Genomic DNA, 21340 nt, shown 5'->3' with positions numbered 1-21340 from the left:
CCAGCTTTCCCCACTCCCCCCCCGGCCCGAGGCGCGGCGTGCCTTACTTTGCAAGCCACCCGGTGAGGGCAGAGCTTCCCGAAGCCCAGGGGGGGCTGGATCCGCCGGAGCAGTGTCACCACGTCCAAGTGTTTGATCCGTCCCCTAAAGAAGAAAGCACAGTGAGGGTCGCATCCTTACCACGGGGCCACCTGCCGATCCGCCTCCTCGGTCTCAGGGCTATAGCAGGCACAGAGGTGCAAAGGGTGTTGTTTATTTTTTTTCCCTGGCGCTTTACCTCCCCTATAAATAGCTCCAAGCCACTGTCTTTTGATACTTGTTTATGCTTTGGGCTCTCACTGGAGCCAGGGCAAAACAAAGTGCTGAATTTCCTCCACAGCAGCTGTTGGGTTTCTTTTAAGTTCTGTGAATGGCATCGCAAAAGAAGAATTCTCTCAGGGAGGGAGGAGAGCTACCAGAGCCAGAGGTGGGGCTTCAAGTGTGGGACATGGATGGGGAAGAGAAACAAAAGAGCTTCCCATTTACAGATGGGAAGGAACAGGGTGTCATCTGGACTGAGCGGCTCTCTGTTGTATGGCTTCAGCCACTGCAGTGTTGCCTTCAAACAAGCACAAATAGTAGCATCTGTTTTGTTAGCGAATGGTGTTTTTATTAGAATTCTGTGTTTATCCCCTATCCATATTAAAAGTATCTCTGGCAGTCACTCTGGCAAAGACGGGTTTCAATTTACGTATCACTCTGATAATGTGACATGGCCTCACATATTGCAGAACCCAAGCCCAAATTAATCTTGACACCATGTCTCCTGAAGAGATCTGCTTTTAGTTTATGCCAAGATCTCTTTCCACAGTTTTTGCATTATGAAGGGGGCTTTGCAATTCCAATTGTCAACTGTACTGTAATGCCACAGGGATCTAAATGCACTTTAAGCCTAGGCATGTGTCAAACAGAGCATATAATGCTGAATGTCAGTTAAGCCCTTGTGTGAGTTGTTCTTGTGTAACTTTAAATCTCTGCAAGTCTGCTGATGTGAATAACCCTGCAGACAACGTAACTCAGCCATGTGAAGGTACAGGTTGTGATGGGCCTATATGACACATGACAAAACGGAGATTTGAGTACAGTAGCTCTACTGTGAGTAGAAAGTCACATAGAAGAGTCACAGCTCAATACCCCAAACACATGTAACAATAAACCAACACGCTAACCTCTTTTGCTCAATTTCCTACTGCCCCTCCCTGGACAGTCTGTACCTCCCCGCAGCTGAAAGCGCAGCAATGTCCCACCAGGTAACAGCGCAGCCTAAATGCTGAGATTTTTGTGTGTATCTTTGCACTGCTGGCTTATGGATTCACCAGCAATACCTTGTGGAGGTATCTATTTTGGGATTATTGCAGAAAAAAAGTGTTCCTGCAGGAGGAACATGGCACTTACAGCACTGGGTCTAGAGAACAGAAAGTAACGGGCCTGTTCTCCCGAGGAGCTCTGATATCCAGGCTGGGTTACTTACTTGGCTTCAGGGTCATACTCTGCCCAGATCCTTTTAAACTCATCCAGGTGGTGTGGTCCTAAAATGGACCAGTCCCGTGTCAGGTAATCAAAGTTATCCATTATAACAGCTACAAAAAGATTGATGATCTGCAAACAAGGACAGAGATGACTTGATGGATGAGGCAGGTAACAGTAGACTTTACTGGGTTCTCCATTTGAGGTCTGGATTTGGACTCATAAAACTAGGAAGCCATTGGAGGTGGGTTCTCTGTTTCCCCATGGCAGTCCCTCAGTTTAAATGGGAAGATCCCAGGGGTGGGATATTCTCAGCTGGTCATATTTTTCTCTTCCCTACTGAATGGATGAGGCCCAAATTTGCTGAATGCTTCGACATGCTGTGATGGCTTTTTACCTGTGTCTTTGCCCAGCAAAATGGGGTAGTGGTGGTGGAACCTATGACTTATCCTCTACAGGCAGCAGGGCTGAGATAAAAGGCCTTCCTTCTGGCCCAAGACCAAAACTTTTAAAATGTTGCTGCTGTTCACTGGGAGAGTTTTGTGCACTGATGCCAGCTGCAGAGCACGCGCTGTCGCTCTGAGCAATGCCGCATTGCCAACACGGAGCAGATGCAAGTGGGATATGTGTATTCTCACAGTCATTGCTGCTGGCAGGGGAGTAAAAACCTGCTCAGCAGCCAGAAGGAAGGTAGGAGGGAAGGTGGGAAGTGTGGCTGAGGCGTTGCTAGCCTCAGCACAGCCCACAACATGCTAATTTGGTTTTCTCATTGAGGGGGAGGGGAGGAGAACACTCCTTTGCTGTGCACAAAGGATTGGGATTGGAAGCAGAGCATCCCCCAAAACTGGAGGCAGGCAGGAATGGCAGTGACCAAGGGGGTGTTGTCACTGTAACGGAGCTGCTGGGAAAGACCCTATGGGGAGATTTCCCCTCCTTGAGATCATTCTTCTGTGCAGTGCTGATATCTGGGGAGGCAGGGGGTCAGCCTGACTGAGGGCAGGGTTCGGTGGCTGGGGCAGACTCACCAGGAAGGCACAGAGCATGTAGAAGCTGATGAAATAGAAGACGGCGAAGCTGCTGCCACAGGAGTGATCGGCTTCGGTGGAGTTGGCCGGCTCCGACTCTGGGTCACACTTCTTGTCTGGGAGACATGCCAGCATGATTTCCTGCCAGGCCTCACCGGTGGCACACCTGGGCATGGCAAAGGAAGAGAGCAGTGACCTTCGATGTGAGAGGGACTGGCACATTAGCAATCTATTCCTGCTCCCATGAGCATTAATGGGAATTTTGCCACTGAGGTCAATTAAGAGCAAGTCAAGCTGATGGCTGGGCTTTGACATACACTGGTATACTCTGCTCCTCTTTTTGGCTTTGTTGCCATCATCAGTGTCTTGTTCCTGACTGGCTTTGCCTACTCTGGTTACAGGGCTGTCATGCTCCTACCAGCCAGAGCCATCAAGACGTGTGTGAAATGGCTGTGGACTGCATGAAAAAACTCCTTGAAAACAAGGACAGGATGCTGAATTTGTGCCAACTCCCCACCCATTCAGCACCCCTACCTGGCCCCAGCACACCTGGCCACAGCTGGAGCAGGATGATGTGCTAAGCTGAGCTGGGCACGGCCACGTCAAAGCATGAGTGGGAGTTCACATCCCTTTCCCTGCTAAAATAAGCTGGAAGTCATACTGCATTTGCGATGCACATCAACATTTGTGAGCACTGAAAACTGGCTACCTCCCCTCCTGAGTAGGAGGACTTGCCTCCCTCCCCGGCACTGAGTGTTGGCCAGTGTCAGCTGGCAGGGTACAAGGCTTAATGGATCAGTCATTTCATCTGATGTTAACTCCTGGGCTCCCCCACGAAGGCACAACATGTTTCCACTCACCTCGTGAGCATGACACGGTGGAAGGAGATAAGCCGTGCCCAAGAGCAGGGGAATCGTGCTCCCAGACTGACACAATCCAGAGCTGTCAGACACCTACCTGAAAAGCAGCAGCACTGCCTGGGGGAAGGTCTGGAAGTTGTTGTTGCGGTTGATTTCTGTGGTATCGTTCAGCGCAATTTTACCAAACACCTAGCAGAAAGCAGAGGTCTTTTCAGGTTAGCCCTGCAAAATCCCCAAACCTCTTGTCACCTGTAGCTCTTGGCCCCACCCTGACTCTGATATTTAACAGAATCTGCTCTTCTCTTAAAAAATCATTTCCACAGGTCTTTCGTATTTGCTGTTGCTTCCCTTGCTTGTGCTTTATTACCAGAAAAGCACTCATTTTGTAACAAGAGGCATCTTTTGTTAAAACAAGACATCCTTCCTTCTTTCCTACACTGTGAATACAGGATATGGGGCCTTATTTTACCAGGCACTCATATGGGGAGGGGGGTCCAGCTGAAAGAAATCAGTAACGCAGAAGAAAAGGCTCCTTCTTTCATTGCTTATCTGTCCTCACCAGGAGGAAATGATAGCAAAAGACCAGCAGCTGCAAAGCCTTGAGCTTCCAACTCTGTGGGGTGCCTTGGATCTTCCCAAAACAATGTAAAGTACGTTGCCTTGAATGTGGAGATTGTCCAAATGCTTGCCCTTCTAGTTGCCACGTCTGTCACCAGCAGGTGTTTCAGCCCCCCCCCTCCCCCTGAATGCAGCAGTGTGAAGATGATGACGCTGTATTTGCCTAGGCAAAGATGGCTTACAGCTTCCTTCCATGCCCAACCAACCGGCACTGCACCAACTAGTTGATCCAGCCATAGGACGAAGCCTGCAACCGCCAGCAAACCTTTTTAGGGGACCTGCCCTCAGATGTGAAGCCCCCAGTGGAGAAGAGTTTCAGGCTGCTTTGAAAAAGTCTTACATAGCTTTGGTACTTTTGGGCATCAGGTCTGAGAGCTTAACCAGCCTCGCCTGGCAGAAAGGTATCTGCACAGCATAGTCAGTCAGGACTATTTATTCCCCATTGATAGCAACGTGACAGAGATCTCAAGGACCGAGAGCCGTAATCTCGTAGCCAAAATGAGCAGCAGGAACAGAGCAGCTCAGAGGGAACATGGAGCTTCTTTTCAAGCAAATGTCACTGGTAATTAACACCCCAAAGGAAACAACGAGGTGGAGAGAGGCAGAGGGACAATGGCGGGGAGGCCATGCCAGATGGGAGGGAGGGTCTGTACACGGCAGGCTTTCTGCAGGGGTTCCTCATGGACGTGTGGACCTTCCCCAGCCCCAACCGCTCCCGCACCGCACCGTGGGTAGCAGTGACAGCCCCAGCTGCACTGAGGAGGAGCAGGAGGACAGATTAAACGCTCAGAGGCAGTTTGAGCTGAGGCAGCCCATGTTTTTCATTTCAGGCAAGCGTGGGCGAGGGAACTTCCCATGCTGGAAGTCGAGTTTTCCTTTCAGCCCTGCAGCTTCCCTCACACACAATGCACCAGCAGCAGCTACTATGGGTGCTTTACATTAGGCATCTACGAGGAGCTGCAGGTAGTGGTTCCTCTCTCATGGCCTCTCCAGTCTGTGCTTCATGGGCCATGATATGAGTGGCTTCATCCATCAGCACCAATTTGGATTTTTCCACTTGGGCACTTTAGGTAGCGAGGCCTGAATGTTGTTACGCTCCAAGTCATGGCAGTAGCTGAGATAAAGTGGTAGGCCTCCTTTATGAGGGAAATTCTTACATTTTCATCAGATCTGGTACATCTAGTCTTTTAAGGTAGCTGCTTAATGGAGTGAAGAAGGATTTTCCTTTCTACGTGTCTGTATGTGTGAGGGAACTCTCTGTGTCAGCAAGTTCAAGAGAGCAGCACACAAAATGTCTGAGATGCCATTTGGACAAAAAGTGATGATAACAGGTCTGTGGGCTCTAAGCTAAGAGGGAAGATGAGAAAAGTTGGTTTTCTCATTGGAAGACAGGAGGGCAGCAAGCAATCTAGTAATCTGGATCAACGTGAAAGACAGATGCATGATCTTCAGGCTGCTGAGATGGCTAAAACAGAGACTTGAACGTAAGACAAGGATTAAATAGCCAACTTGGAACTATCTGACAGAAAAGGGAATAGAATTACAGAATAAAATATCTAGCTGTGGCAGTGCCCTGATCGTTGTAGACTCCATCTGTGTGGGTTATTGGAAGCCATTTTTAATGCTTTGTGTAGTTATATAACACTAGTACAATATTCTCAAGTGATTTTCTGTATAGCACAGGTAATCCTGTAAGATCTTGGCCATTTGAGCAGGTAGGTATTAAAGGCAAAACTGGCAAGTTTGCAGTATAAGCCTAGTAGACTAAATGACAACTGTAATTACTGGGGGCAATTGAGATAAGCTATGATAATTCAATAAAAGATTAGGTTTTTTTTGGGGGGGAGGATAGATGGAGTCTGTGAAAAGATGTGGTTATAATAACAGGAAACAAATTAAAGCAAGGTCACAGAGGTCAGATGAATTTTGTTACAAATTCTGTCAGCATTGTGCAACCAAGCAGCCTGTCACGTTTGAAGACCTCTGGAAGCAATTATGCCATGCCTTTCTATACTTTGGTCTCTGGACCCAGATGGCTGACTTGTCTGAGATCTTTGATTAACACCAAAGTGGAAGGTGAAGATTAGTTTGAACAGCAGCACAGCAAATGAGGCTGGGACTGTCAGAGACTGAGCCTATATCACATGCTTTCTTCAATGGTCTGTATGCAACATCAGTTCCTTGCACAGATGAACGCTCAGGCAGGTTCCAAGTTCATTTTGTAAACCGAGTAGGAATATTGTATTGATGCAGCTTCCTGAAGAACTGGCACAAACACAGTGTTGGTACGTTGGGTCTGATCCCATATTTACTTTCACGGGTGTAAACCAGAAGCTGCTCTTTACAACTCAGTGGAAGTTACGTCCATGTGAAAGTGATGCGAGAGAAAAAAATTGATTTGTTTAGTGCAGCATGGCCATAAGCCCATGGAAACAACTACTTTGAACCAATAAGTGAGGAAGTAAATCTCCTTTGCCACCACTGCTGGGTATTCCTTTGCAAGTGTGGAGGTCAGGCATGGTCCTTTTACTGTTTGCATATTGCATTCTGCCATTAAATGGGTTGGGTTTTTTTTTTTCTTTTTTTTCTTTTTTTTTCTGGAGTGTATTGTGCTTCCGTTGGAAGTGCATAGGCAGACAATGTTTTCTAACCACAGTTAGCTACTGTCTTACCTTACTGGGTGAAAACATTCTTGTAAGCCCCTAAAACCACATATTGATCTAGTTACTTTATAAGTCAGTTCCCAAAACTTAACAGGAGGAGACAGACGCAGTTGAGCTCTTCAGCATCACTTACCTGCATCCCAATCACGGCGTAGATGAAGAACAACATCACTATTAAAAGAGCCACATAGGGGAGAGCCTATAAAAAGAGCCACATAGGGGAGAGCCTAGAAAGGAAAAAAAAAAAAAAAAAAAAAAAAAAGAAAAGAAAAAAAGAGAGCACTGTGTGTCCACCGAGCCGGGCACACAGGAGCCTGGTTCACGCTCCTGGCTTTGGGAAACCGACCAGAGGCTGGCCCCAAACGTAGACTGTAATTTGGCCAGATGGCCACTAGATGCCTCTACAGTCCCACATTTCCTTGCCCTCCCCGCCACCATCCTGCTGCCACCCAGCTCAGGCAGGCCCTAACTCTGCTTCCACTCGCCATGGTGTAGCTTTCCTGCTTTCAAGTTAGTCCTGCCCTTGGCGGAGTGAGGAAAGTGAGGCCAAAACAAGCGTCTACAGCTGCTTGCCAAGAGGGGAAATCTCTCATAACCAGTATCATTCTGGCAATGTGATTTTTTTTCTGGATCCAGTCTGGCGAAATCAAAAACACAACAGCTGCAGAGATCCAAATTCAAGGTTTCTGCTACGGTGGCTGGTACCACCCTAAGTACCTCAAGCAGCATCAGCTTTGTTCCCTGTTCAGTGTTAGGTGTCTGTGACAGTGTCCGCAATGCACCAAGTGTCTGTGATCAGCTGCTGAAGAGGAAATGCAGAGCCCTGATACGCAGAGCTGCCTCGTAAGGAAGAGGCCAGTGCAATCAGCAAAGTGTTGAGTGCCATCGGTTTCCTCTGCCACTAGCAGGAATCAAGGGCACAGCTCGGGACCTCACAGGCTCAGGCTTTTGAGGAGGAATTTTGGACTCTGTTGCTTTTGAAATATACAGTGCTCAGACCAGATATTTCCAGACCTTACTTCAGAGGCAGACAGATACATCCTGAAAATGTGAGTACAGTCTCTGATCTGGATTTTGAACACCCTATTTCGCAGGTTATAAAAAGCCTACAACAGTATTATTTTATTTTAAAATAAGATTATTTACACATTTTAAGTTTATATCTAAATTCAACAGAGCTAAATCCTACAGGAAGAATTGAATATTAAAATGGCAAAAATTCAAACCTTTAAACAATGTCTGTAATCATCATCTTGAGGCTCAAGGACTGATTCCTTTGTGTTTTATGGGGTCAGACAAATCTGTATGGCTACTCCACAATGTCAATAGTGATACATCAGCTCAGAACTGGGGTCCAAACATGTTGTGATGATCTAGTCGGACTTGATACACAAGAGACCTAAAAAGAGCTCCTGGGATAGTGTCCAGGCAGGACCTCAGGTGTATAACCTTACCAGTTCTTCTGTCTTTCAAATGGGGATGGAAAAAGTGTCTTCTCTCCTGGCTTTCTGGCCTTACACTTTCTTTCCATGTTCTTCCACTCAGCCCATTCCTCTCCACTGATCCACCTTCCTACTCATCTCTGCCCTGTATTCCCCATGGCTCCTTCAGCTCCCCACCTCTCATATTCCACCCTTCTGGCTCTGTCCTCCTCCGTCTTCATCCTTCCTTGGCTTTACCACTTTGTCCTTGTGATTCCCACGGCCTTGCCTTGCCCTCGGCGCCCCTCTCATTTCCTACTCCTCCCACCCGCCAGCCTGGGCTCTGTAGCTATCTCTGCAGGCGGAAACCCCGCTGACCACTTTCCCACCACACGCTCCTCTGACCAGTGCCCCAACTTGTACGTAAGCACAGCGCGCCATGCGTAGGGCAGATGGTAGTTACGGTGGGATCTGAACTCCAACACAAGTTTGTTGCTCATTAGGCTGCCCTGTGTGAGCAGAGATGCTTCCTCGAAGCATGTGGGGACACGGAGAAGAGCTTGTGCCAGACAAAGTCTGCAAGGATCCCAGATTTTGACAGTGGGAGTGGCTGAGTTAAGAGCTCTGCACAGTGGCTATTCTTAGCTACACAAGTAGCCTCCCAGTAGTAGCAAGAGGAGGAGCTCTGAGGAGAAAATACCATGTTATAAATGGCTGAAGGTTTTCAAGGGAAAAGGCACTGCCTTGCAGTGCTTTCTTTTCCTCCCTGCCCCCCTGCTGTGGAAGATACCTCCCTCGATACTTTCTCCCATCACCCTACAACCCTGCCTAAAAGTGACTCTCCAATCCAAGAGGTCTGAAGGTCACTGGAGGGAAGTACCAGGCACTCCCTTTCCCATCCATCTCATCCTCTCCAGCCAAGAGCTGTGGCAAGCTGAGTGCAGGATAAGAGGGAGCTATTGCTAAAGAGGCTGGAGGGGCACAGGGGCAAGGGGAGGAGAAGCAGGAACTGGAAAGTGTGACTCTGTCCCCTGCATCAGGGATGGCTGAGCTGTGCCAAGGGAATCTCATTCCCGTGCACGCAGACAAAATGGTTCCCACTGGAGCCGCTCAAATAACAACCTGGAAGTTAGCAACCATGTAAGCAATGGAAAAAGTCACTTGTGGTACAGACGTGTACAATATTAGATCCTCTGGCAGTCAAGGAGTGTGCAAATGAGAGTCCCTGGCCTGAGCCTGGTGGTCTGGCTACTGAGACCACCTGAGAGCTGCACTAGAAAAGGTCCAGATTGATCCCTGGTGTACACATGTGCTACTCCTGCTGACGGAGACAGCAGTCATGGTCATCCACAGCACTGCAGGCTTTGGTCCCAGCTTGTGTTGTAGCTGGTGAGGTGTAAGTTTCAAAGTGTGGATCAGTTCCTTTCCTGTTTGAGTCAATACAAACGCTATAGACCATTTAAAGCCCGAATCTGCAAGATATATGGCTGCTTTTTCAAGACTTGTGTGTTGCGCAAGTTACTCTTTCACACTTTTGTCCAGTGGTGCCTCCTGCATCTTTTCTCATGTTTAGACCACCATTTGTATTCCTGTGCTGTCTTTCCCTGACACTTCCTCCGGACCTACCCCAGCTAACATCCAGGTTGTGCTGGCCTACTAAATCCAGGTCAAGTACTTGTAAAATGCAGGAATATGCCATGCTTCATCTTTAACTATCATTTTTCTATACATGGCTAGGTTAGGAGCTGGTTTGGAAGCAGTTTTTCTAGCAAATAGCTGTCTCTTGGTGTTTGTTTTCCCCCAGAGGTGATGATTCTTATCCAGTCTGGTCTCCCCAACCTACTCTGGCACTTTACCTGCCACTGAAATGCAACCTGCCTCCAGGGCAAAAGCAGCAGCAATTTAATAACTTGGCATTGTTACCAGGGCCAAAGGTGGGGGGTCAAAAAGGTGAAAATCTTCCTTGATGAAAGCATGGGCACCACACACCTCTAATACTCACTGGAAATCCTCAAAACAAGGCTTAAGGGAACCTTAATTGAGACCCAGGCCTTCCCCATAGCTGTGTATTTAGCTTCAAGCAACAGATATAAAATACAGCTAAAATAGAAATAAAAAAAAACACAGAGGGGAGACTGAAGGGTTATAGAAAGGCGGTAATTGAGTTGAACTGAACTATCAAGGCTGTTCAGGAAGGTCTCGAGCAATTACTCATGCTTTAAAGAGGAAACTCATACCCAGGCAGTCATCCCCCGCGAGCCCTATTTACTTGAGTCTCATTTGTGCCATGTGTCACTGGTGTGCACAGCTCTGACCAGCTCACTTGGGTGAACCACCCCCACCCCACCTCCCAAGGGGCCACCAGGGGGAAAAAAAACCCACAGAGTTAGCTCTTACTTAGAGATAAGAGAAGGAATACCTGGAAAGACTTGATGAAGGTCCAAAGCAGCGTCCGGATGCCCTCCCCTCGGCTCAGGAGCTTCACGAGACGCATCACGCGGAAGAGTCGGAAGAAGGTGATTGAGATGCGAGAGTTTTCCTCTGCGTTCTGGAAGCCATTGGCACAGAGGCAGGAGTTACAACAGCACGGGAGGAACAGAGGCCCTGGGCCACAGAGGACGCTACGCCGAGAGCTCACTGCACTGTTCCTTGTCCTGGTACCGCTCCCTGGGCTTGCACTGCCCTGGCACCCCAGGGATGGGCTGGGGCCGGTCAAGCCTGCCCTCCCTCCCATGGTGGTGAGACTACTCTACAGGGGCTCTGAAGGCCATCAGCCTCTCCCTTCAGGTTGCCTGGACTTTGGGGATTAGCAATGTGTTACACTATAAATTACATCTTCTCCTCACATTGGAAAGATGCAATTCTTTGACATTGTACCGGAGAAGAAAGATTATTTCTCTTTTGGCCTGTCTGGGATGTTTTACACCAGCGAACACCTCAGCCAGCAGTTCTGGTCAATCTGGTGCTGGGCATCAGCCACGTGCCGCTCGCTCTGCTGGGAAACAGTAGCAGGTCCCAGGTCTGTCCCGGGGTGCGAAACCCTGCGGGGGCACAGTGTGCACTGCCCCTGCCCAGCTGCCGGAGTCACTGGCACGGCTGGCAGCCTCGGCTGCCCCTGCGCCGCCATGGCCATGCTTTGGGATGGCTGGGCCCCAGGCGCTCGCTCCCGCTGCTCTGCGTTTGGGCCTTTCGCATTTCTCATGACCCCTTTGTATTTCCCACAGTCTGCGCACTGACTTTTGTTTTTTTTCCAAACATTTTATTTTGGCTCACTGCTACTGTTCAAGCGTGCAGTACTTTAAAATAGTCTTTCTTCTGGCCTTTTTTTTTTTTTTTTTCTCTCACAGCATCTGCTTTGTCCCTAAGCATGTTCCCCTGGGCCCGTAACCATCTCTGACGTTCCTCAGCCTTCACACGTCTGAAGGCAACATCTGTCTGAGCGCCGCAGTGGCGGCAGGCTCACCTGGGCCTCGGTGGAGGACCCGCTGCTGCCTAGCTTGAGGGGAGGCAAGGAACAGAAAATGCTGTGTTTCCCAGTTTGTCACCCCCCTAAAATACTGTGTGAAGCCTGTGGAAATGGTGGTTTCCACTAGCAGCACTGTGGGAATGTGACCTCCTGTCACAGGGGGAGATAACGCTGTCACCCTGACGCTTGACCTGCCGTGGAGCAAAGGAGTGCACAGAACTGCCCCGCTCTGTCCCCCACCCAGGCTGCAAAGACCGCAGTTTGAGTCTAAACGCCACCGGAAGAGCAACATTTAGGAGGAAGAAACAGTGCAGATCACCCCTGCTGTTAACTACTCACCACTGTGTAAACCAAGAGAGAACAGACCTTTTGGATTTCCTGTCACCGGGCAGCAAAACCAGCAGCTGCTCGCCTGTCTGCTCCTGATCAAACCCATGGCACGAGAACCGCCGGGATGTACCTTTTTGGGATTACACGTCCAGATGAGGACACGTACCTGTGCGCTGTGTGCACTGCTGTTTCCAACCCAGGATGAGCAGGTTGGCACTCAGCCCTGTCGGCCCCCGGCTGGGTCGGTGCCCCAGCTCCTGCTGTGCCACCGTGGGGGCACACAGAGGCCATAGCTGCTTGCTAGTGTGTGTGTGTGTGTGTGTGTGTGTGTGTGAACCCCACTCACGCAGAAAGCGCAGCGCTATGTGCAGTAGGTCAGGATTGCACCCCAGCTGCCATTTCTCTGTCTATCTGTGGTGAATCACTGGTAGATATTTCGGATAGCTTCCTCCTGTCTGCAGCACAGGCTGACGCTCGCTGCCCGTGCAGTAACAGGGTGAAAAAGATTAGGGGAAGAGGCAGTGTCAAGGAAAGGACTGAGCGCTCCCTACATCTCACATCGTTCTCGTTTTCTGACTTGGACGACAGGCTGGGGGCTTCAGTGTATTGGAGGGAATTGCTCTGAAGTGAAAGAGGGAGTGTGGCCTTCAAGGAATCAAAAATCATGGCATTCAATACTCTCAGCACTTCAGTCCCACAGGGCTAATTATAAGGTGACACACCTCTCCCAATCCTACAGAAGTCCAATCGCCTCTCTTCCACTTTCTCTAAGAAGCTAAATTCCAATAGCACCTAGAAGAGAGTTGAAGTCCAAATTCAAAAGTTGTGTGGACAGCAGTACTGCTGTGGTTGTGACCAAAAAAAAAAAAAGCATTTTAAAGTGTTTTCTTATTCTACCTGCTGCCGTTCTTGTTGGCTTGGCCCTTTGGATGGCAGCAATTTGGGACATGGGCTTGGACAGAGGTTTTAGCATTCCTTTCTCTTTCCTTGCTGAGAGGAGGCAGCTGCCATAGACAGAAAATTATCCCTGTCCTCCTAGTGTCCTGGAGTAGGCAAAGTCTAAGCAGCAGATAACATAGAACAAATTCCTCCCTGATGCAAATTTGCAACTTACTGGCATCAAACTCCTTAGTCAAAACCACTCAGTGATGCCTGGGGAGATTATGGTCAATTTAAGACAAGGTGGCTACAGATTAGTTGGTGCTTGAGTAGCCTTGCTTGCTTTCTCCTGGCTTTCATCTAGCTTTTTGAAGGCGTAACCTTGCCAGAGGAGGGAGGTTCTGCAAAGTGGCAACCAAGAGACTGGAGTTACTGCAACTCTGTTGGGGTGGTGTGGGAACTGTCTTGTACACCAAGGCAGCAGAGTTTGTGTGCACCATTGCACAACTTACTCTTTTTTGTGCAAAGTACAAACTCAAATTTTAGAGTGAATCACCTCCTTGAAGAGGAACTTCAGAGTCCCAGTCCTTTCTAGTCTGGAGGCTTGGACGTGAAGTCACATTGCAAACTCATTCCGTATCACACTGATTGTGACACAGTTTGTTGCTAACAAGAAATCTTACCAGGTCTAGTTCTCTCTTGGTGATTCATTAGAAGGCAGAACGACAGTTAACTTGACCAAAGGAAAGCTCAGGATGCACAAGAAATACACATGTGCAGCATATTCACAGCTCATGTGAACACCAGACTCACACCAATACACGACATGGCAGCTTCATGCACAAATAACTAGGCTGGGCTTGGAGAGAGAACTCGTGATCACGGGGAAGAGAATAAAGGAGTGTGTTAGAAAGAGTTTTTTTTTTGGTGGTCTGTATTTTCGGTCTTACCATAGAGGAAGAGCATTGGGTATGTTCAGCTGGCTTTAAAGAAAGGCAGACAGAAATAAGCTGTAATAAGTCTCCAATCAAGAGCCCTAGTAAACTTGGCTAACACAGTGGCCAGCCCAGCCTAAACCATGACACACAGGAGCAACAAAATGGCAGAAGAGGGCAAAAGGGAGTTTGAAAGAAATGCACAAGAGGCTGGGCTTATTCCCTAGGATGCCCAGGATCAAAGCTGGCTCTGGCAGAAGTAGGTACAACTCCCATTGAATCTGATGTAAGCTGTATCCACAACCACCACATGTGAATTGCGTCCAGTATCTCCTGAGTGCTAGACAAGCCGGCATCCAGGCACTGCAGGTACCGCTATTGTTAAAATGTTTCTTGTATCACTACTATCAAGTTCAATACGGGGGCTGATTTAGCGCCCCAACTCAGATTCAGGCCACATCTGCACAAGGACCAACCAGCTTCTAGTGCATCAGTCGGGCTTGTAAACCCATAATATCCCAGTGCTAAAGCAACATTTTCTATTTATATATCCCCACTCCCTTACACATGGTTCTGGGTGATAACATTGTTGTTACTAAGACAATGGGTTGGGACGGGCTAATGAGCTCTTGGTAACCCTACAATACCCATCGCCAGATGTGGAAAGTGGGTTGGTAAAGCTGGGTAGCCTGCTGTACCTTCACCCACCTCACTGCAAAGCTGCAGATACCCAATGGATGTGTCCTTGGAGGCTGAGCTGAGCTGAGCCCTGGTCATGCCTGAAAGAGTCTAGTTGCTGCAAACACACTGCCTGACATTCCTTGATTAACTTCTGGGCCATTTCCAATACTGAGAGAATTCTAAAAAACACCCAAGGCTGCAAATACCCTTTAGGTGTAAGAAGCAGAATTGAAAATTAAATAAAACCACCTTTATCGGGAGTCCTTCAGTTCAATAGTAACATAATCCTTCAGGCTTCACCTCTACCATTGGCCCTGTATGCCAAACCTGTCTGTCATTACTTCCTGTGACTACATTAAAAAAGCTGAAACCGATGTATTTCTTCTTCTGCCAATGGCAGAATTCACCTCTAGTGCCACAGAGGACTCCTGCAGCATGCTCCTGCTCTCCAAGGACACTGCAGTAACCAAACTGGCATTGTATTACCAAAATAAAAACTGTAGTTTGGATGCACAGCCTGTTTGGTGATATAGGCAAATGAGAAAAATTAAAAACTCAAGGTACACCAAATCATAAAATAGTTTTTGGGGTTAACTCATTGGTTTGGTAGTGTCAGCTTTCATTGCTTTATCCTCCTCTTTCACATGTTTGCTCTTGTGTTTTCTTTTCAGATCACATACAGGCAAAAGTTGTCTTGAATACCAAATAAAGGAGCGGTGCCCATAGATATATTTCTTAAAGACCAGGCATAGGTTTTGATTTTGTGTTGCTGGGCAAACATCTCCTTTCCAGCAAAGAGTTTCTCTGCCCCTTCCCCCATCCTCTTTCTAGTTTTGCAAATCATCTTTTCTAATAATAGAAGGACCCTTATTCTGCTAGTTGCTGCATTCCTGGTAGAAGGTACAAAACCCCTTCAAACTAACTGAAGGAAGCCCAGAAATTTTCAGCACCTTTCAGGATTCTCCATCCTTCCTGGCTGACAGTGTTGGTGCATCTGTGACTGACTGGCTGAGGAAGCCTTGTAAATTACTGTGGAATATTATACCTTGATTGTCATTTTGATATAGTTAGTATTTCATCAGAAAGTGTAGACAATAGTAATGTAAGAGAGTAAAAAAAATCTGTATAAAAGGATATGACTATATAAGACACTGTTGATACAGGATGCTCAACTTGGAGGAGTTGGCATTATGCTGAAAAACTAGAAACCAAAGGTTCTGAGTATCTTTGGCACTGCTGAGAAAGTGAAGTAGAGGTTGACATACTCCACTCTTATCCCCTGAACTAACTGGCCTGTGTTTTAAGATGGGGTAAAATATGTAGCAAATTACATCACTACCTACAATAAAGGCTTGAAAGCAGCATGGGAAAGTTTCCGTTAACGCTGGCAGGTGGTATTTGTACAAACTGTAGTACTGTGGGCTGAAGTTCCTGATATGCTTGTGCATACAGTATTTTGTGTGTGAGTATGTAAAGGGGGAATCAACCCGCAGCTGTGGGTTGCTGAATACATTTTCTGATATCCACAAAGGTTTCAGAGAGGAGACAAATCCCACAGTTTTCCACCTGTGCTGAAAGTCACCATATGGACCTGAGCACAGATCTGAGAACCTATTACTAGGACTTTCAAGTGTGGCCATTCCTAACTATAAAGTCAAGAGAGCTGTTGCTAGATTTTCTGAGAATCTTCAACCTTGCAAGTGATGTGGGTATGCCAATTTTAGGACAAGGACAGGCACCTGGCACCTGAGAACGTAGCAGTCACATCAGTTCACAGGGATGAAGGCATGGTGATAAGTACTTGGAATTAAAGCGAATATCTAATGCCCATCTGAAGTGGACAGGATTTCATTTCTACAAATCTCAGAACAATGTACAAAACCAAATCCTCATCTATTTAATATATTTGAAAGAGCTTCTGGAGAAGCTACACCACATAACAGAAGGTGGCCTTGGCTGTACTCTGTTTTACTTGCAGCCATCTCTTCTCTTGCTTGTGGTCTAACCTGAAAAGCAACTTCAAGTATTCTACCCTGCTCTTGTCATTTGGGGCACAAGTAGCATGCACATAACTGCATGAGAAAGAGCAACAACAATAACAGTGAGATCAGCCAAGAGATGATGCTCTGCGCAATTTCCATCACAGAGAAAAGGGACCTGATGTATAAATCACAAACAAGTCCAGGGATATACTAAGAGTGATGTAGAAGGGAACCAGCAGGCTAAGAATGGGAAGAGAAATACCTGAGGCAGGATGCGTCTGAGTAAAGACATTCAATGGGGATGAGTGCTGTGAAACTGCTTAGGCCATTTATTATTCTTTTTTTTTTTTCCCTCTTGATGTCACCATATTAAAAAAGGTAATAGAGATGCTAAGGAGCAGAAGAGGTCAAGAAACAGAAAAGCAGGTTCTAGAAGCCAAAGTAAAGATTCAGAAGGATAAAGATTGAAGGATCCCTGAAGCACGTCTGAAAAACTCCTCAAAAAATTGTTGCTTGCATATATGTCGTTTTAACTATGTTCAATGTGTACCAGAGCACCAACATTTTGAACAGACACATTGCTAGAGCTGCTGCTAAACTGTGAGCCCCTACAGGCACAAAAGTGAAAGGCACAGCTTATGCCCATCATGAATTCAGGATCCCAGGTAAGGAGGCCTCTGGAAAAGGAGAGGTTTATTCAATGGAGAGATACTTAAAATATTAGAAATCATAGCACCAAATAAGGTAACTGATAGTACTGTGTTCCTGCTAATCATGCTCCACCTGGGTAGGTGGGAGTGAGGCTTACTGGTGGCTATTTGCAAAGAACATACCACCTCCAGATGGGTACAGGGAGCATCAGAGTCTCCTGAACTTCCATACTGATTCACATATCAAACGTGGTGTCTCATCTTGCCATCAAGTCAAGGAAACAGTTTTTAACAGGTCATGTTTATGGTTTTCCAAATCCTGATAATAGCATGAATACTTTGGAAGCTAGGAGAGGATAAAATTCACACTCCAGGAGAACCAGTTTCAACGTTTCAAGGGCAATACGTAACAGTCAATATCATACAATGTTTATGTTGTGATGTAATCCATTCTGAAATTCTGAGAAGGCATGAATTTGTTCTTCAGAGCTGTTAAGACAGGAGCAAAAATATGAGGAAAAAGACTAAAGACTTTGTACTGTCATGGTAGTATCAAAGTCCCTCGAAATATCCATGGCTTAGAATATCTTCTGGATAGATAAAGATTTGAAAGAAAACAGTAAGGTGTGTTAATAAATAGATTCAAATGAAATTTGCAGTAGAAAAATCCTGAGAAGAGATATCAATCCCACTTCATCCCTGTGGAACACTGGAGATGGAGGACCATGTTGAGAGGTTTGACTTCCCTGGGGTTTTTGGCTGGTTTGCTGTCAGCTATTAATGGCTATCCAGAGAAGCAGCACCTAGAAATGCCTGAAGGGGAGCTCCACTAGGTTTGTACAGCATATATTTAATAAATATATCCGAGGAGGCTCCTTGGCTGCTGGGTAAGTATGCTTTAGTAGTTGTAGAAGCCTGACTGCCACTGAGATGATGGTACAGGCAGGCGGCGTTCCCATTACCAGCACTGTTGATGGTAATAATTTTCTTACACTGCAGAACACACTGCAGATGGTGAGTTCAGCTCCTTCAGAGGATCCAGTCTTTGCTAGGAAGTCCAATCTGATTTTTTCCTGGCATTTGAGGAGTACAACTTCCTTGCTGATAGGCTTTTTTCACTTTCTAACAAAACTTCTTTCCCATGCATAGGGAGGAATCTCTTTTTGCAAGACAGAATCCAACCTTTACGTTGTGGAGAGCTCTGGCCTGGTTTGATCTGGGGAACATTTAAGCAGCCAAATGCACAGTGTTACTGTTGCTTTGTTAGTCAGAGTTGTCTCAGTCAATGCAGTGGTACATTGGCAGCCTTCTAATTTTGCCTGGGAGCCCTAGGTTTGAAGAGATGAGAGGAAATCTGTGTTTGAGACTTTAGCACCATGATATGACAGAGTATCTTCATATTTTTCAAGAAAACAAATGGTCAGATGCTAATGTTGCCTTTTGTGACAAAAAAAATCTATAATGGCATTTCTCCGCTGTGGAAAATATGGCTTGTGGATGAAGCTCTTATGAGACCACCTGCAGTAGTTGGTTGTTGGTGATGGATGTCTGCTATGATGTTTCCTTGATTGCTGTTGACATTTGGAGAATGAAAAGTTACCCATGAAAATGCCATACCTGTTGGAAAATTGTTCATCAGTCTGTTAGCCTCCCATGAGGAAAGGGGTGATAGATGTTCACTCAAATGAGCTCTTTTTTCTGCTCATTGCAGGAAGGATGCCTCTGGGAATCTGCACCGTGGAGCTCACCTGAGCAGGCTGCAGTGCTGTGTAGCTCCTTTGCAGTTCTAGGATATTGATCTTTTCTATCTGAAGTTCTTTGTATCTAGAAGTCCTCCAAGAGTCTTGCCTAATTTAGCCATACTGCATCTGTGACCTTCTTGGACACAAAATGGAGGGTGGAAAGAGACATTCTCGGGAAATGAACTCATTGTACAGACATAGATAAGATTTTGAGGGGAGTTAAAAGTGGTTTCATTAAGGGATACCTGACGAGCAACAGTGATTTGATTTTGTTGCTACAGGGAGTGAGAAAGAACTGAAGGGCTGTTTCAGCTGTTTGGGCACTTTCACTTTGACAGCATGTAAAGGGCACAAACAGGCCAACTGCAAGCCAACGGCACTACTGTTTCGTAGATTTTTCTTTCACATGTGTGGGTCACGTACAAGCTGAGATGGGATCTGCAAAGACATGAGCTTCCAAAGGAACAAGAATTTACCAGGGTACAGGGAAAAAAAGAGATTTAGAGTTTATCAGTGCCATGGAGACATGATAAAAGACAAGCCACTAGACTTTTTCTGCCGTTTGTAGTGTCAATAGTCTGAAGGGACCTCAGGAGGCTGTCTGAGTAACACAAGTCTTTGTGGAGAGCTGAGAAAAGTCAGGGTTTCAAATCAACCCAGCTGCTGGCAGGCAATAGCCTGCCATTACACTGGGGAGTTACCACAACCCGCTCCAGAGTCATCTGTCTGCCACTGCTGCGTGTGGTTTCAATCACAAGAACTCTAGAGATAATCCACCTGCCACCAAAGTCTGTGAAGTTATTATAAGACCAGGCAGAAATATATCTGGTATTCTGACGGGGAATACTACTGGATTGCAGATGGCATCATTCTCAATTCCCACAACCTTACGGTGAAATCAAATTATTAGCAGGAAAAAAAAAAAAATAAGCAAGGCAAGCTGTTCAGACTCCGCATTCTTCCAATTGAGCGTGCAGTTCTTAGAGAATTTCTGAGAATATTTTAAATAAAACTAGCCAGAATTATTTTTTTTCTACAAAAATATTTTCCATTAGAAGAATGCTGATGCTGAAAGTGAAATGCTGTATAGAAATATGTCAATCTAGAAAAAAGCATTTAAGAAATGTAAGATTGAAATCTCACATTTTGTCCTCACACATTTCAATTTGAGTTTTCATTTCAATTAGAAATGTTATATAACTATGAAAAAATCAATCCTAGGCTAAACTGTTTTTACTTTCGTTAAGAAAATGTTTTGATTTTCCTCAATTATTTCTGTTGGAGTGATATTTTACTGAAAAATTTGTATTTTTTAATTCTATTTTAAAACAGAAAAAAGTGTCACAATTACAAAGAGCTTTTACAAAATCCCAAGCCTTCCTATAACTCTAACCTGGGTGGAGCACCAGAGGTTTTTTTGGATAATTTTCATAAACTAAGGTTTGGTTTTAGTGCCTGTTAGAAAAAGGTGCCATCTTACAGGAAAACAGGGAATCAAGGTGTATGCCTTTACTGGAGCAAATGGTGAACACCGTGCTGGTTTCCCCGAGTTGTTCCAGTGCAACATAATATGATAATCCTCAGATAGCTCTGCAGAAGAGACTGAGATCTTGTTCACTAGGGAATTAAAATTTTACTTGGTGCAATAAGGGGAATTAGGAAAAAGGTGACACCTGCAACGAAGTTTGCCATCACATTTCTGCCTGCGCTAACTCATGTGAGTCAATAGACATAAAGTGCCAGCTCATACAAATGCAATATCTGTGCATTTATTCTTCACATAGATTCCACGTGACCTCAGATCTCAGAGGAAACATTAGCATATCTGTGTGCAACAAAAGCCTATTTCGAATACAGCTAATAAGGTCAAGGTAACTTTTAAAGCAAATGAGTCCTGCAGCTATCAGGGTTTTTTTTCCCTTCATTTCCTATGTATTCTAAGATTTTGAAATTCTAGAGCTTGCTTTTCTAATTAGCTTCAAATATGCAAATCATACCAATTTGAATAGCTTATTAATTAATTTCATATATATCCATGAAATTTTCAGACAGTAATCTTATGGTTCCAAGTGCTTAAGGTAAATATAAGGAAAGTCAATTGCTTTAATTTGGTTATGCAGATTACCCTAGATTGACAATTACTGGACAGTTAATGAGTGAGTCACTTTTTACACAGCTGAAAGCTCTATTTTTTTCCATGACTTTCAGAAAAGCAGAACAATTGGTAAAGTATATCTATGCAAATTATTCTTAATTTTCAGGATGTTTTAATAATCCTTCTCATTAGCTCTGGGTAAATGAAGAGTTCAAGTCTTGTGGTAATCAAGCCTGGGGGGCTCCTGAAAAACAAGTAGATATTAAACATTATCAGAGATGTAGCGCTCATCTTCAGGTACAAGTACTGGTCTGACTCAGAGAGGCAGGTGCAGCTTGCCTGTGTTTTATTATTCGTGTTTTGTGGGACAAGTAGCCAAAAAAAGCCCTAGAATATCTGGATAAAAAGGCTCTGAAGATAAACCAAGCAGTGAAAATAAATGTTGAAAGGCTACTTGTGAGTAGGACCTTTTACTTTTGTGTTACAG

At 45.8% G+C, this 21340-nt stretch overlaps 1 protein-coding gene across 1 annotated transcript in view; it reads right to left on the bottom strand.

The window, feature by feature from the left end:
• CACNA1C (calcium channel, voltage-dependent, L type, alpha 1C subunit) overlaps positions 1-21340 on the bottom strand; it is a 416023-nt gene that overhangs the window by 16841 nt on the left and 377842 nt on the right. Inside the window, 7 exon segments of the mRNA XM_009879632.1 lie at positions 48-144; positions 1511-1638; positions 2532-2697; positions 3489-3580; positions 6806-6871; positions 10513-10641; positions 13719-13751. Coding sequence (XP_009877934.1) covers positions 48-144; positions 1511-1638; positions 2532-2697; positions 3489-3580; positions 6806-6871; positions 10513-10641; positions 13719-13751 — 711 coding nt within the window.

The sequence above is a fragment of the Charadrius vociferus genome, unplaced genomic scaffold, assembly GCF_000708025.1.
Source record: "Charadrius vociferus isolate BGI_N301 unplaced genomic scaffold, ASM70802v2 scaffold90, whole genome shotgun sequence".
NCBI lineage: Eukaryota > Metazoa > Chordata > Aves > Charadriiformes > Charadriidae > Charadrius > Charadrius vociferus.
This window is presented reverse-complemented; position numbering and strand designations above follow the sequence as displayed.